This window comes from Petaurus breviceps, unplaced genomic scaffold (assembly GCF_028583685.1).
Source record: "Petaurus breviceps papuanus isolate PSGF00001 unplaced genomic scaffold, PetGlider_PUasm1.0 175, whole genome shotgun sequence".
NCBI lineage: Eukaryota > Metazoa > Chordata > Mammalia > Diprotodontia > Petauridae > Petaurus > Petaurus breviceps.
This window is the reverse complement of record NW_027185764.1, coordinates 4,342,574-4,359,611: the sequence shown is the minus strand read 5'-3', so window position 1 is coordinate 4,359,611 and position 17,038 is coordinate 4,342,574. Positions and strand designations below refer to the sequence as shown.

General features: G+C 40.4%; 1 protein-coding gene across 1 annotated transcript in view; it reads right to left on the bottom strand.

Moving 5' to 3' along the window:
- The window catches only part of PCSK5 (proprotein convertase subtilisin/kexin type 5), a 609,050-nt gene that overhangs the window by 230,640 nt on the left and 361,372 nt on the right, over positions 1 to 17,038 (bottom strand). The window contains exon 12 of the mRNA XM_069085345.1: positions 488 to 605. Coding sequence (XP_068941446.1) covers positions 488 to 605 — 118 coding nt within the window. The remainder of the gene's footprint in view (positions 1 to 487; positions 606 to 17,038) is intronic.

The window sequence follows — 17,038 nt, the reverse complement described above, 5'->3', positions numbered from 1 at the left end:
CTTCCTTCCTTCCTTCCTTCCTTCCTTCCTTCCTTCCTTCCTTCCTTTCTTCCTTCCTTCCTTCCTCTCTTTCTCTCTCCTTTCCTCCCTCCCTACTTTTCTTCCTTCCTTCCTTCTTTTTTTCCTCCCTCCCCAACTCTCCCTCCCCCTTCCCTTCCACTTGCTCCCTGTCTGACTCCATTGCTTTCTATTGCTGACTCTCTTTCAATTGTGGAGAAGGAGATAAGAGGAAAAGAAAATAAATGCTTAGTAAATGAAAAGAAAAAAAACATTAAAAAGAATGTAAGCTCCTTGAGGGTAAGGACTGTTTCCACTTCATCTTTTTATCTCCAGTGCACCACACATAGTAAATATTTACAAATACTTTGTTGAGTCATTGATGTTTTAGCCTAAGATTCCATCCATTCCATGACAGTTATCAAAAGCCAGTGTGTGAGATAGAATTGAAGGCATTATTATCATATGTATGTCTGTTTCAGGGCATTACTTGATTTGCCGGTCAGTGCTCTCCACACACACATGCTGCTGGGGTACAGTGGTCCACTTTTCAGCTTCCATCACCATGGCTTCTGCATCCATCAGCCCGAATCCATACAGGTGGCTCACTGCGGAAGGAGAACAAAATGGCCAGGCTCAGACCAAGGGAATGCGCTGAACACTTATCTACTTTGTAAGTCCCATTTTCATTTAGAAGCGGATTCAGATACTGCCTTCATGACCAGGGCTCCCCTGTAGGTTAATGGATTTAAGAACAAACTGGGGAAAGCTATCCATTGATAGTATCTCCTCACTGATGGCTTAAATGTTTCTTTTACCTGAGTGACCTTAGTCTTGGAGTGGCAACTTCTCTCTACAGATCCCACAAGTTAAAACAGTTATGTAGTCTGAAGAGATAAAGCAATATGCACTACTTTTCCTAGTTTTCAAGTATTCACTGATAAGAATAACTGGGAAGCAAGACTGACTGTGCTTTCAGTTAAATCTAGTAGTTAAGCTAAATGTCCCCAGAAGTCAAACTATTATCTTTTTCTTTTTTTTTAGGAAAAGAATTAATTCAACTCCATGCATGCAAAAGAGGAGGGCCTCTAGATTTTTTGTGAGATAATAATATTAATAATAACTCATGTAGAGGGAGGCTAGGTGGCGCAGTGAATAGAGCGCCGGCCCTGGAGTCAGGAGAATCTGAGTTCAAATCCAGCCTCAGACACTTAAGACAAAAACTAGCTATGTGACCTTGGGCAAGTCACTTAACCCCAACTGCCCTCCAAAAAGTATAAAATAAAGTAGAAAAAAGAAAAAAATAGATATTAAAAATAATAACTCATTTATTTAGTCCTTTAAAGTTTGTGAAACACTTTGCATGCACTGTTATTTTTTCTTTGCAACAATCCTGTGAAGCAGGTGCTGTTATTATTATCCTAAGTTTACAAGTCGAGGTTCTGGGGCTCAGAGAAATTAACTGCCTTTACCCTAAAACACTACATTTTTCACTTTCCAGTGACAAATCTCATTAATCTTAAGATGAATTTGACATCACTACCAGGAGAATATATCAACATTTCCAAGTGTTTGGTTTTTCATTCCAATTTCATTTTTTAAATTCTTCATTTCATGATTGTGTAAGATTAGCCTCACTTCAGCTTCTCCCTGCTCAAATCCTCCCTCCCACCAATGTTAAACCGATCACCTAAAGCTTGGCTTTCATCACCAACACTCCCTTTCAGGAAATCCTTTAATAATTCCCCTCTGCTCACAGGATAAATCCCATGCTCCACATCCCGGATTTTTAAGGTCCTCCATAATTTGACTCCAACCTTATTTTTTCACTATTCCCTTATGCAAATTCTTTGCCGATCAGGTCAATCCACTCAAAGTTTCCTGAACACATTTTGCTCATTTATGCCTTTTTCTTGTTTTTGTACATGTTATAGCTCTGCCTCAGTATCCTTTTCCTCCCTCAAGATGCAAATCAAGTATCCCCTTCTAAACATGACCTCTCCTTATCTCCAGTGGTAGCAAGCTCCCTCCTAACTACATCATATTTAACTACCTTGCATTTATCATCTTTATATTATTCTGTATATGCCTATAGGGACACCTGTTGTAGGCCAGGAGAATACATGCTCCTTGAAAGCAGGCATTGTTTCACTGGTATTATTACAATATCTGTTACCTAGCACAGTGACATTGTAAGTACTTAGAAGAATGTTTGTTGATTGATTCATCTCCTTCCTGAAGTGCCTTCTCTGTCTCTCTCTTAATAGTCTAATCCTACCCATGAATCAGGGTCTAGCTCATTACTATTAGGTCTTTACTGTTTTTATAGAGCAAAGGAAATAATGACTCACAATTTACTTTAAGCCTTGTAATGTGATTTCCTTACAACAACTCTGCAAGTATTGTTTGTTGTTGTCATTATTTTATTTTATTTGATGCCTTGGCCTGTGATTCCATCATTTGGGGGAACTTCTGCTGGGGAAACTCCCTTCACTGAAAGACATGCAGATGTCTTTGAATCAGTCGGTCAGTACCTCCATAAGCATTTATTAAACACCTCCTATGTGTCAGACACTGGGCCAAGACTGTAATCTACCCTCATAGAGAGCTATTGGGGGGCACTGAGATTTTTTTCCCCGTGGTTCTACAGCTTATCTGTGTAGGGCAGAAGACTAGTCTTCTATCTACACCCTGTTGCCTCCAACCCAGATAAGGACAAACCCTAGGGACAAATCCAAGGGAGGTTCCTAGAAGTAAAGTGACTTCAGGGTTAAACTAATAAGTGGTTAAGTTGGAATCTGAGCCCAGGCTCCTTCCTCTGCACAGAGCATCAACACAGCTTCTAAATATCTTGCTTTTGTCAATGAAACGGTGTGACCTTGGGCAAGTCACATTTCAGTCCAATTTTTTTCTCCTGCTATAGCAGGCTTGCATCTCATTCAGACACACATTATAATGTCCCAGCTTCTTAAAATGCTCCTGAACTTTACTTCCTTTTTCCATTTCTACTTGAACTTCAATCAGAACAAGAATCCTTAGCCAAATCTCATTAATCACATAAGGTTATAGGTATATGTAACTGCCTAGAATAGCTGCCACAGAATTAAATCTTTTCATGTTAGGATGTATTTCAGGGAGTGAGAGAGACAAGAAGGGCATAATTAAAAGGGAGAGACCTTTAAAACCTCTAGAGGTTGTGTATTGATAAATCAATATAGACTGAAGCATGGCACATCTCTCAGGAAGATGTACGCACACAGTGTTTTAAAAAGTATCCTCCGAAGAATGGAACAGATCTTTCCAACTGGATTGTGCAGAGGGTCTGGGAAGCACCTCATCGCCTCCCTAATCAATGCCAAAGTAGAATAGCATACAGGGACAAGCATTTTCATGTAGACATTCATTCATTCATTCATTCATTCATTCATTCACTCAACAAGCATTTTATTAAGCACCCACTACAAGACGGGCACAGTGCTCAGCACTGGTGACACAGAGACAAACCCAGAAAAGCCCTTGAAGCTTACATTTACTTAAAGAAACAATATATACATCAATAAGTAATACAAAATATGTGCATTCTATTGGGAATGCCCCTCCCTTCAAGGAGTTTATAGTCTATTGGTATGCTTAGAACAGTGCTTGATACTCAGTAGACATTTAAAAAATGTTTGTTGATTGGCTGATGGGAAACATGGCCACAAACAGGTAAGTGAAAAATATGAACAAAGGAAATGAAAGTAATATTGGTGCAAGGTAAGGGGATCAGGAGAGCTCTTATTTAAAAGATGGCATAAAAGTTTGTCTGAAAAGAAGCTAGGGAATCATAGAAAGAGAAGTAAAGAAGAAATATATTATAGGTATGGGGGACAATTTATAGAAAGGCTTAAGAGATGGAAGATGGAATACTATACAGAGTGAAGACATTTATTTACTCACACTTTCAAGTGATTGTAAACCTAGTAAAAGTTAAGGCATAGATTGAAATGAGGTTACCAAATACTACAGGCATGTTATACTTATTAAAACCACAAAGAAAAGAGAAGTTTACGGGAAGACATTGTGAATTATTTTTAAAAAGGCAATACATTGATTTCAGCCCCATCTTACTGTCTATCTTATTGCTTTGACTCTCCTTCCATAAAGTACTGAATGGAAAATTGAAGAAAAGACTCTGAAATATACTTGTATTACAGATAAGAATGTTTAACAGACTAATAAAAGTGGAATGCTTTGAATAAATATCACTTATTTCAAAATTTTTCTTTCTACAACCTAAAATGAGTTATGAGAAAAGTCCCTAAACTTGATCCGGTATACATCAACACCATGTTTTCTAAGGAAATGAGATGAAACAAGGAAATGGCAGAAAGTATGAACCTAATGAAGTATCAATAGGTCTTTTTATATCAGTAAAAACCAATAATGAGCTGGGTGCCCATTGATTGAAGAAGTAGTGGCTTTATAAAATCTTTAATCAGAAGTTGGATGACCATGTTACATATGTTGTAGTGGGGACTGCTTTTTGAGTATGGGGGTGGACCAGATGCCTGTGGAAGTCCCTACCAACTCCAAAATTCTGGGATCCTGTGAATTATAGTATATTACTATGATATAGTATACTATAGCATATTGCTGTACCATATTGCTATGATATTAATTTTTTCATAAGAAATGACAAATGTGAGTTCAGAGAAACATGGAAAACTTTTGTATAAAGTGGTACTAAGTGAAATATAACCAGAAGAGAGCAGTGTCCACAATGATGAAAAGTAGCCCAAGAAAAGCAAATTTTGAGGAATTGTAATGATTAATCCTGGTCTTCGAGAACATGTGATGAAACACATCTTCCTTTTATAGTCAGAGCAATGGGAGTTAGGTACAAAGGAGGGGGGGTACTCAGGGGATGCATTTGCTTTCCCTTGTAGAGTGTCTGTCCCTGCATGAGAGGTCCCCGCTCCTTTTCACAGACCCTATTTCTATCCCCCAGTATCCCTGGCTTTCACAACCTCCCTTCCTCCAAGGTCCTTCGGCCTTCACGCACTAATTTTATTCCTAGCACAGTGACCAGGACATAGGAGGCACCTTAGAAATATTCGTTCAATAATTTCTAGTGGCTGTCTTCCCAAGTCCATTGTACCACCGTGGCTAGAAGCTGCTGCAACAGCTGGGTCCTGGGCATCAATGAGGGGTCTGGGTATGAAGAGGCATCATTGAGGGCAGGGACAGGGCAGAAGGCTGAGATCAGCAGCAATCTTTTCTGGCTGCTTCCTTTGCCCTCATCTTACCTTTCCCTGCCCCACCTCCACAGTAAACTTTTCTTCCTATGTGAAATATTATAGTTGCACTATGGCTATCAGAAAGTGGGTGGGAACAAAAGTTTGGTTGTGTGCTATTTAATTGTGAGTTTAATCAATGAGTTTCAGCTGGCATCAAGGTCCTCCTGCAGTTCTGGGGTAAAGATATACATTATGTGGGTTGCTAGAAAAAGGCTGTCCATTTCATAGGTGTCAGTAAATGTCCCTGCAGCGTACAAATGGACCTTAGAGATCATCGGGTGTGACTCACTCATCTGAGAGATGAGGAAAACTGATGTCCTACCACCAACCATTCCTCTGGTTATTTTTGTGCCTGTAAACTCCTGTACTGAATTGTAGGCAGGAGTAGGGCCTTGGACATAATCAATGCTTAATAAATAATTGCTTGATGAGTAAAAAATGGATGAATGACAAAAGATTATGTGGGCAAAGAAGGCTACTTCTCATTGTGTTTGAAATAAATGATCTCTGGGTGGCTAGGAGGTGCAGTGAATAGAGCACCAGCCCTGCAGTCAGAAGGACCTGAGTTCAAATCCGGCCTCAGACGCTTAACACAAAAACTAGTCGTGTGACCTTGGGGAAGTCACTTAACCCCAACTGCCCTCCAAAAAGCAAGAAAATAAAAAATAAAAAAGAAATAAACAATCTCATCTTACTCTTACCAGGAGAGGAATTAAAGACCACAGGTGTATGATTTATCTGATCTGCCCATTGGAAGAGAGCCTCGAAATCAAATCAACATTAAGTGCCCACAACTTGCCAGGCACTGGATTAAACATTGTAAAGAAAGACAAAACTAGCCCCTACTTTCAAGAAACTCAGTCTAATGCAAACAATGATGTACAAATAAGATATATAAAAGATAAACTGGAGATAATCTCAGGGGCAAGACATTAGCATTCAACAGTATTGAATAAGCTTCCTGTAGAAGATGGGACCCTAGCTGAGGCTTAATAGAAGTCAGACAAGGCCAAGAGAGAGAGGTGAGGAAGGTGAGAGGTCCAGGCAAGGTGGTAGCCAGGAAAAATACATAGAATAGGAATAATATTATTCAAGGAACAGGAAGGAGACTAGAGGAACTGGATTAATGAATAGGTAGCCATGATTAAAATTTAAGAAGGCCAGAATGGTAGGAGAGGGTCAGGTTATGATGGGCTAGGAGAGAGAGACAGAGAGAGAGAGAGAAACAGAGAGAGAGAGAGACAGACAGACAGACAGAGAGACAGACAGAGAGAGAGAGAGAGACAGAGACAGAGAGACAGAGAGAGAGACAGAGACAGAGAGAGACAGAGACAGAGACAGAGAGAGAGTATGTGTGTGTGTGTGTTTTAAGGGGAGGGGAGTTGGATTTAAATACATTATCCTTCAGGTTTAAAGTTGAGCAGTTTCTTTCAATCTGTTTCTTGTTCGTTATTTGCCCTGCTATTTTCAATATCTTCCCTTCTCTCTATCCTTTATTCATGACCTCTCTTCTACTCCCTCCAACTAAGCTCCTCCTCCATGAAAAAAATTAATCCACTGATCTTTGGAACTCTTTATTTTAGCTGAGCTGTCCTAATTTATGTGGATATGAGTGTAAACTCACCTCATCGTATCTTCCTAGCCCCAGACCATCCCATCGAGCCATCTCCCAGGAAAGCAGGGCCTCCCCACTTCCACAGCTAACTTAGGCACACCCTTCAACCCCTTCTATGTTTTGACCTAGGAATAGTAATCAATCCCGTGTTACCATTGCTATTAGAAAGGGAATCAAGTGCCCTATGGCAGAACTTTAACTCTGCAAGTTTTCAGACCCAAACTCCATTCTTTGGCTTCCCATTTCCCTATATGTGTTGTCTTCCTCTATTAGACTGTAAGATCCACAAGCGCAGGGACTGTCTCACTTTTAAATTTGTATCTGCAGGGCCTTGCATAGTGCTTAGCACATAGTAGGCCCTTAATCAATGTCTTTTCATTCATTTATTGCATTTGAGAACCTGTGAATTCACAGATGAAGTTTACTAACTCTATTAGCAACCTCTGTACAACTCGGGAAGGAGATGGTCTTTGAAGATTGCTAGGTCCAGAAAATTCCCCGGGGGCCAAGAAGATAATGAATCTCTTTGAACTTAGCTAAGCTGCTATTATAAAGTCCTGCTTTAATGTCTCATCATAATGTGGAATTGACCCTGTGCTCTACTCTCTCTTCCCAAGTCAAATGAATTTGCTCCAGGTACCAGAATTTCTAGATGGGCTTTGCTCTCCTCTGCAGAGGGTGGGGGGGAGGAAGGAGAGAGAGAGAACTATGGGTGTGTAATATGGTCTACACTGTTAGATGCAAGTGCTGTGTCAGATGACTGTGTAAAGGAGGAAAGGTGGAGGGGGGTATTAAGGAGATAAAACTGGTATAAAAAACAAAAGGTGGCAATATATATATATGTATATATATATATATCTGTGTGTACAAGTATATACATAATATCATTCCATACATATTCTTTATTTTGAGCCTAACAATGAGAGTATGAGGTTGTTACCCTTAGAGGTGCTATTAGTCCTATTTTACAGATGAGGAAACTGAGTCTCAGAGAATTCATAGGATTATAGCTTTATAGGGGGAAGGAACCTTAGAAGTCATTAAGTTTCAAACCATTATTTTACATATGGAGAAATTTAAGTGAGTTGCCCAGGGTCATACAGTCCTCTAGTACATAGAGGGATTTGAGCACAGATCTTCCTGAAACCAAATCCAATGTTCTTTCCATTAGTTTATGAGATAAACTGCCCAGAAGAACACCATTTCGATAAAAATGTGTGGGACATTAAAATATATCTATTCAATTCAGTTTGTATGGGTTTTTAATCTATTGACAATAGGTTGCACATATGCTGTGTCACAAAAATAAGTTTAATTTCACCACCCCGTGGGTCTGTCAGCTTCTAGCAAACAGATTAATGGATGATCCATTCTGTATGTTCTGAAGCACTCATGGTACAAGTCACTGAAACTTGTCCCAGCCTGGCCCAGATATGACCAGAGGGGCTTAGGAGAAAATACTTTCTGAGTCAGAAGGACATACCATTTTAGCACACAGTCTCTCCTGATTGGACTAAATTGTCAGGTAGGTAAGAAGACAAGGAAAAACAGACAAGCTTTCATTAGTTTTAGTTGAGTTAGAGAGGAAAATAGAAGCGCTGAGAACTGACCTGTGAACACATCTATTTGGAGGAGCCCAACTAGCTTTTCAGAAAAGCAGCTCTAATTTACCCAAAGCTCAGTCCCAGATAGGATGTTTGGAGGAACAAACAGAGACAGAGACAGACACTCCAGGAATTCTCTGAAGATCAGCTCTACAGAACCTTCTATTAACAGTTTTAGCCTCTCCGAGGGACTATCAAGCATACCTTAGCATAAAGGAAGTGTCTAGACATGGCTTCTGTTTAAATTACAAGTTTTTACATTAAAAAAAGATTATTCTTTTGAATCTTGTCTCTGCCTTTGCACAGGTTTCCCCGTCCTTGGTTCTCAGTTCTAAGTCAGATGTTATTTCCTAAAAAGACCTCTTTCCTGATGTCCCTAGTTATTGGGGGGGACCACCTCTCTCCGATTACCTTGTATTTGTTTTATCTATGCACATGTTGTATCTCCTGGTACAATGGAAGCTTCTTGAGGGTGGGGACTGGTGCCACCTCTGTCTTTGTACCCACACCATCAAGTAGAGCTCCTTGTATAAAGCGGGCATGAAATAAATGCTTGTTGAACGAATGTCAGATGGTTAGCTCGTGAACACTTTCACCAAATATTATTTATAAAAGTGCTCATTAGTAATAAAGGAGGAGCTGGTTCATGATCCATAGTGGCTTATCTCTTCAAAGTTTATGAACAAGGCACCATCACCTAATAGTTACCAGACATGCCGCCTACTGGTGAAACATGGAAACAATTCTAACACAGAGAGAGATCTCAGATTATTCCACTGAGTAAATAATTTCTTGAGAATAAGGTACACAGAGGAGCCTAGAATGGTGTATAGCTAGCTGGGTCTGTGGCTAGAGCACCTCAGTGTCTGGAGTCAGAAAGATCTGAGTTCAAATCCAGCCTGGGACACTTACTTGCCGTGTGAACCTGGGCATGTCACTTAAGCCTGTCTCAATTTCCTGTACTGTAAAAAGGGAATAATAATAATAATAGCATTGACCTCCAATGGTTGTTGTGTTTATCAAATGAGATATTTGTAAAGCACAGTGCCTGGTATACAGGAGGAACTTAATAAATGCCTGTTTCCTTTCCGCTTCATCTAATGAACAATTTCCTAAATGGACCCTTGGTATGATGGGATCGTAGATTTAAATCTGGGAAGAATTTAGAAGGGAAAGGAAGGGAAAGGAGTATGCACACATATAGTGCCTACTTTGTGCAGGCACTGTGCTGAGAATTTTATAAATATACTCTCATTTGATCCTCACGATAATCCTGCAAGGTTGGTGCCGTTATTATCCTCAGTTTACAGTTAAGGAAACTGAGGCAAAAAGAAATAAAATGACTTGTCCAGGGTCATGTAAATAGTTAAGTAATTGAAGTAAGATTTGAAATTGGGTCTTCCAGATCGTAGGCCCAGCACCTTATGCACTGGGCCACCTAGCTGCCTCTAGAGGTCAGGGAATACAGCTCTTTCATTTTACAACTAAGGAAACGGAGGTCCTGAAAAGCTAATTTGCCTAAAGAATAGGAGAATAAAGAGCAAAGCAAGGGTTTGAACCCAGGTCATCCATCTCCAAATCCAGGGCTCCACAACGTTTCTATCAAAGTACTGAACATCAGGAATAACAGAGGAAGAATTTGGCTAAATTATCTGATGTAATGCAAATATTCATTTCTATATTGTCTACTATTGTTAAAGTAATAATCACTGAATCCCAGGCTACTGATTATGGCAAAGATACTGGAGGGGTTTGCTATTTCCTTTTCCAGCTCATTTTTTTTTAAAGCAATCGGGGTTAAGTAACTTGCTCAAGGTTACACAGCCAGTTATTTCTGGGTGTGGTGCTGAGTATCTGAGCCCGGATTTGATCCAGGTCATCCCGACACTGGAGCCGGTGCTCTTACTCACTGAGCCACCTGGCCGCTCCTAAGCAATTGGGGTTAAGTAACTTGCTCAAGGTTACACGGCCAGGTGTTTCTGGGTGGGTGCTAAGTGTCTGAACCCGGGATTCGATCTCCAGGTCTTCTCAACACTGGAGCCGGTGCTCTTACTCGATGTGCTACCTGGCCACCCCCTTTTCCAGCTCATTTTACAAATGAAGAAACTGAGGCAAACATAGCACATAGTAGGGTTAAATGACTTTCTCAGGGTCACACAGTTAGTAAGTATCTGAGGCTAGAGTTGAACTCAGATCCTCCTGACTTCAGGGCTGGCGCTCTATTCTAGAGCTAGCTACCCTCTTTTAGGGACTAGGGAAAAAAATCTCTAGGCTGGATCAAGAGAGTGGAGTCAGATTATGTAAGGCTTTGAAGGCCACACAAAAAAGCTGCATAAAGCCAATATTAATGACACATTCCATTTCTGGCATTCAACTCTACCAATAAATAGGCCCCATTTCTCTCTGGTATGTTTGCAACATGGATGGAGAGGAAGAGGTCTACTAATTTGAGGGGGATATTTACCAGGTATGGTGTCAGAGATCAAAGAGGCGCCTGCAGCTTTGGACACGTCTTTGATTCTCAGGGAGCCACCTGTTAGGGCTATCACTCCAAGCTTTTGTATCCTCTGCACCCACTAATCAAGCCAGGTCAAACATGGAGAGTGTTTCTTAAGGTTTTGTCTTCAGGCCTAGTCTCTCCTCTCCCTCTAGACATCTCCCAGTCCACCTCTATACAGATATGGAATCTATGCCTGGTTTTTTTCCCCTGAGCTCCAGGCCTACATCTCTAAGTAAGCACAGGACATTTCTCCCTATCCAGTTGCCCCACCAGTACCTCAAACTCAATGCATCAAAAAGTAAATATCTTTCTATCTCTTCTTGAATTTGCTATTTCTCTTTCTCTCTCTCTTTTTTTTGGAGGGGGAAAGGCAAGGCAATCAGGGTTAAGTGACTTGCCCAAGGTCACACAACTAGTAAGTATCAAGTATCTGAGGATGGATTTGAACTCAGGTCCTCCTGACTCCAGGACTGGTGCCAGTTCTGGAGTGCCAGTCACTGGGCCACCCAGCTGCCCCGAATTTGCTATTTCTCAGGGTCATTACCCTTCACTCTTCTGTCCTTCTTACATGTAAAGGTAAAGCTCCCTTTACCTTTTGTAACAGTACCTTCTCTATTTCCACAGTACAATCCCTCATTACCACCAACTTGAACTTTATTAACAGTGTTGTAACAGCTCTTCTGGCCTCTGCACTTATCCCTTCCTCCCCTGACATGCACATAGCCCCACGAGCCCATTCTTTATATGACACTAGATGAATCTTCATAATGCATGCATTTGGTTTTGCCATTGTTCTGGTGGAAGATCTTCAGTGGCTCCCTATTGTCTAACAGTTAATGCCACACTCCTAACAATCCAGCTGTAACTCATCTTATTCTTTGCCACACATTCTACACTACAACTGAAGGGACTATAATCTCTTTCCCCTAAACACCCTATTACAGTCTCTTGTTCTACATCCCTGAAGGTCCTCTTAGTCCCTCATTATAGGCTGAATTTCTTTCATTCTTTTTTTTCTTTTTGGAGGGCAATTGGGGTAAGTGACTTGCCCAAGGTCACAAGGCTAGTTTTTGTGTTAAGTATCTGAGACCACATTTGAACTCAGGTCCTCCTGACTCCAAGGCCGGTACTCTATTCTCTGTGCCACCTAGCTGCCCCCATTTTCTTTCATTCTTGTGGGCTGCTGCCAATCGTCCTGACCTACATCTTATTGGACTCTGATGACTCTGGAGGACAGAGTGGGGCTGATGACTTTGTGCAACTTTTCCTCACTTATATTGATTTCACTTGCATGTCAAGACATCACCCTAAGTAGGTCATTGGTCTTCTTTGAGAGCCAAGGACAAAAAATGAACGGCAACAATCTTCCACTCTTAAAAGTCCAACTCAAATTCCATTGCCATGAAGGCTCCCTTGATTCCTCCAATGGGTAATGAACGATCTTTACTGCCCTCCCCACACAGCCCTTTGTTTTATACCTTACTAATAGACTCATATCCTGGTGAAACAAGAAAAACAGAACTGATACAGAGAGTCTGAGATACATCAGTATGTCCTGTAACTTTCTGTATTCGTATCTTATCTTCCTACCAAAAAGTAAGCTCTAGGAGGGCAGGAATCAGTGTTTTATCCGAACTTCATATTTCCCTGGTACAATGCTGCTCAGCCTGTAAAATATGTAACTGATGTTTCTGAAGTCTAATTGAAGCTGCTTGAATGGGATAATAGCAGGTAATGAAATACCATAAGGCTCCGATGGAAACGTCTTTACAAAATACCTTCTAGATAAAGTCAAAAATTCCTAAATTTCAGGGCACGATATTAGTTCATTAGAACAGTTTCCTTTAAAGACCAAATAAACAATTAAGGGTAGAAACAGAGAAACACTGATTTCCTAGGGCTGAAAAAGACATATAGTTCATCCTCTTGGCCCTAGGCATGTCCACACCTAAAACATTCCAGACAGATGAGACTCTGTCTTGTTTTGAAAACTGCCAGAAAATATGAACCCTTACCTTCCTTACTCTCTTTCTCCATCATCTCTGTCGCTCCCTAACTGCTCTGATCTCATTATGAAACAAGCACCCTAAAGATGTGGCAAAGAGACAAGACTGCTGTTCCAACATCCCAGAATTCAAGTTCCAGAGCTAGCAATCATAGCCCTCTAGACGACATTTTGCCAAGTGCTTAGGGTATAGAAAGCAAGAAATCGAAGCCCCAGGGAGAAATGCACCTGTATTTTTATGCCTGTGTGTTTTGTTTAAATCTCTAACACAAGTAGCAGATCTGAGCCAAATCCCCACATGCCAGCCGTCACCAAGGCTGCTGAAGACTTTGATTGTGGGAAGCCTTCCAGACAGCTGAGAGTTGGCTGTGTTCTAGGTCTATACTTCAAAGCTTTTCTAGGGAAGGGTTTGGTCAGCAGCTGCAGGTAGTCAGACAAGCCCATCATTTATAGGGACGAAGTAATGATAATTTAGGAAAACATGACAGAGTTAACACAAGTAGCAGATTCCCCTCCTCTGCCCTGGGCTCCTTTTCCAGGAGAGAAAAGAGAAATGTCAGATGTAGTTTATTTCCCTCCTCCCCCACTTTCTTAAGGCCCTACGCCTCTATTCACTTCCCCACTGGTTAAACAAATATCTGAGTTTCCTCAAAGTAAATGTGTGGTGACTCTTGAGAAGAGTAAAACTTTTGTTTTTTTGGTCAGTTTGGAAAAAGATAGGCTTGCTTCTGAGAGCACATCCAGAACTGTCATTGTGTCAGTTTTCAGGAAATTAAGAACACACACACACACCCCAAAATGAAAACGAGGTTAGCTGTATTAATGGAATTCAGAGTAAGGAGAGTCTTTTGGCAAAAGCTAATTGAAAGACAGACTAATAACTCTTGGGTATCTGTTTGGTGATAACCATACTTATTCAGTCTCTTGATTATTCAGGGGCCAAATATGCCATTAGTTCATCATCAATGGATTGTTCTTGAACAACCCTCCACTCCAATTCTTCCCACATGGAGGGATTTAGATTTAGAGCTAGGCAGAAAACTTAGAGATTTGAACTTTTCCAGGGCTCCGTCCACTATGCCATATTGACTCCAAGATGGAAATGAGTTAATTTATTTTTCTCTCTGATTCCTACCTACTTTAATGCCTCATTGGCATTTGGAGGCAACCTTGAGTTCTCATGGTTCTGTGCACATAGAGCAGAAGCTCAGGTAGGACCAACTTGGAAAGAATATGGATATGTCCAGTGAGAAGGGAATAAAGAATGTATTCTAGGTACAGCAAATACCACTGTACAACATTGTAGAGGGACTGAAATGAACATTGGGGAATAGCAAGGAAAGCAACTAGGCTAAAAAGAGAATGCATTCTTGCTCCTATGTCATTGCTATACTAGAGAGCCTTATAAGGAAGGGTCTTAAAGGCCAGGTAGATAAGTCTTTGCCTTTTCATGGAGGTAATGGGGAGCCAATGTAAGCTTCTGAGCAAAAGAGTGTCATGATAAAATTGGTGTTATGGGAAGATTTGACTGATAGGAGGGCATCAAAGGACTGGAGAGGAGAGACTAGAGGCAAGAATACTAGTTAGATGGCTATTTGTAGTAGATCAAGCCCAGCATAATGAGAACCTTGGGTAAGGTGATAGAAAGAGGAATGGCAAAGGATGGGATGAAGGAGCAACTATTAATTACGAAAGAAGAATTATCATGTTCTGGTGACATTAAGCCTAGAAGATAAAGGAGGAGGGAGAGTAAAAAAAAAATTAAAGTTTAGAGCCTGCATGCTGTAAGGATCATGATACCATAGATAAAAAGAAGGAATTTGTATTGGGGAACAAGTTTAGGGGGAGGGGAAGATGAAGATAATAAGTTTTGTTTTTTATATTTTAAATTTTAATTGATGATAGGAACATCTAAATGGAGATACACTGATATAACTAAAGTCATAAGACTGGAGCTCAGGTAAACAGTCAGAAATAATGTTTTCTATCTGGAGTCAGCGCCGGAGATTTAGATTTGGCAGTCGTGACTAAAGCTAGAAGACCGATTCACTGTGAGCTCTTATTTCAGTTAATTTAATTCACTGGGCTAGAAATGAAGGGGGTGTTCATCACTAGGAGAAATGGCTGAATAAATTATGATATAATGTAATGGGATACCATTATACCATTGTCATTAGAAATGACAAAAGAGACTGTGTCAGAGAAACCTGGGAAGACTTGTATGTGCTGACAGAGAATGAAATCAGCAGAATCAGGAGAAAAATTTATATTGTCCCAATGTTTTATAAAGATAAAAGGCACTGAAAGATGTGAGAACTCTAGTCAAGACAATGACCAATGACAATTCCAAAGGACTGAAGATGAATCCTGCTACCCACCTCCTATCAGAGAGACAATGTCCTCAAAATGCAGAATGAGATTTTTGGGTGTGGGCAAAGTGAAAAGTTGTTGATAAGTTGTTTTTCAGTCCTGTCTGACTCTTTGTGACCCATCTTGGCAGAGATACTGGAGTGGTTTGCCATTTCCTTCTCCAGTTCATTTTACACATGAGGAAACTTAGGTAAACAGGGTTAAGTAACTTGCCCAGGATCATACAGCTAGGAAATATCTAAACTTTTTTTCTACTGCTTTATTTTAGAATGCTTTCGTACCTCTGTCTTTTTACCATTATCACATTCTACCTTGCATCATACTTATTTATGTGTATGTGATATGCCTCCTGACTACAAGTACCCTAAGGGCAAGGATTGAGCCATTTTTCTTTCCTCTTTTTAAGCTCCAGCACCAAAGCACAGATTTTTATACATAGAAAGTACTTAAATGTCTCTTGATTTAAAGAAGTATTCTCATATAAGAAAGGCATGCCAACTTTCTTTTGCTTCCTAAAAATCCTTTGCTTACAAAAAGCTCTCCCTTAAAATACTCACTAAAAGTATTGTGAATAAAAAGAAATATGTAGGGATTGGAGAAGGAAGAGCATAGTCTGTGATACTTAATTCTCCCCTATTCTTGCCAAGAAATGGCCTTTGGTCATTTCTATTAGGAATTCTCTCTGAGTGTGAAGATACTATTAATATAGAAATGACACTTATATTCATGCTTATACTACTTTTTTTTTAATGCTGACCAGGCATGTACATATGGAGAAATGATATTAAGTGCCAATTAGCTACTTTCTGTTTGTTAATACCTGACAGATTACAATACCGTTCATTGGGAACATTTCAAGGGTGCTTGGAAATTTTAGGGTTGATCATGCACATCTTCTGGTATCCCAATAAAATGAAACCTTGACATTGAAGCCACTATCCCAATTCCCCAGTGTGTAAAAAGAGTTTCACTGCCTTTAAATGCCTTAAGGCCAGTGATATGATAGCAAGTGTAGAGTCAGAATTCAGATTCTGGGCAAAAGGGTAAAGATTGCTCTATTTAAAGCAGGAGGGATGTGTCCGGCTATAATCAGTCAGGCAGTGTCCTGGAAAGTCATTGTACCTTCTACATGTTGCTATGACCTTAGGACTATGTCATAAGTAGAACTGGGAAGAAATCAAGTTCTGCGATTTCTCTTTGTACATTTGGATTTGCTTTGTATTGTTATGGGTTCTGGCGGTGATATCAAAATCTCCTGCATTTCAAATGAGGATGGATGAAGACATCTGCACTGAAATCCTTCTGTTTTTTAAAAGATACAACAACATGAAGCCCTTCTTGGATCATACTGGAAGTCGTGCTAATTCCCAAACTTGTTTCTACAGCTGGTGCAGGCTCTATTTACCACGCACAGAGTGTAGGGATATTGAGCTTGCAGGTGGTCAAAGCAAAGAAGAGCCTTCTGGTGCTACTAGGAGAAACTGAGAAACACTCTGGCCTTAGGCTCTGAGTGCCCGTGTCTGAACCCCAGTGAGGCAAATGGCCAGCCATTGGCTCTAACCCACAAAGGAGAGTCTGCCGTCATTGAAGAGAATAAAAAAAGAGTCACACATATGAAAACAGAGAGAGAGAGAGAGAGAGAGAGAGAGAGAGAGAGAGAGAGAGAGA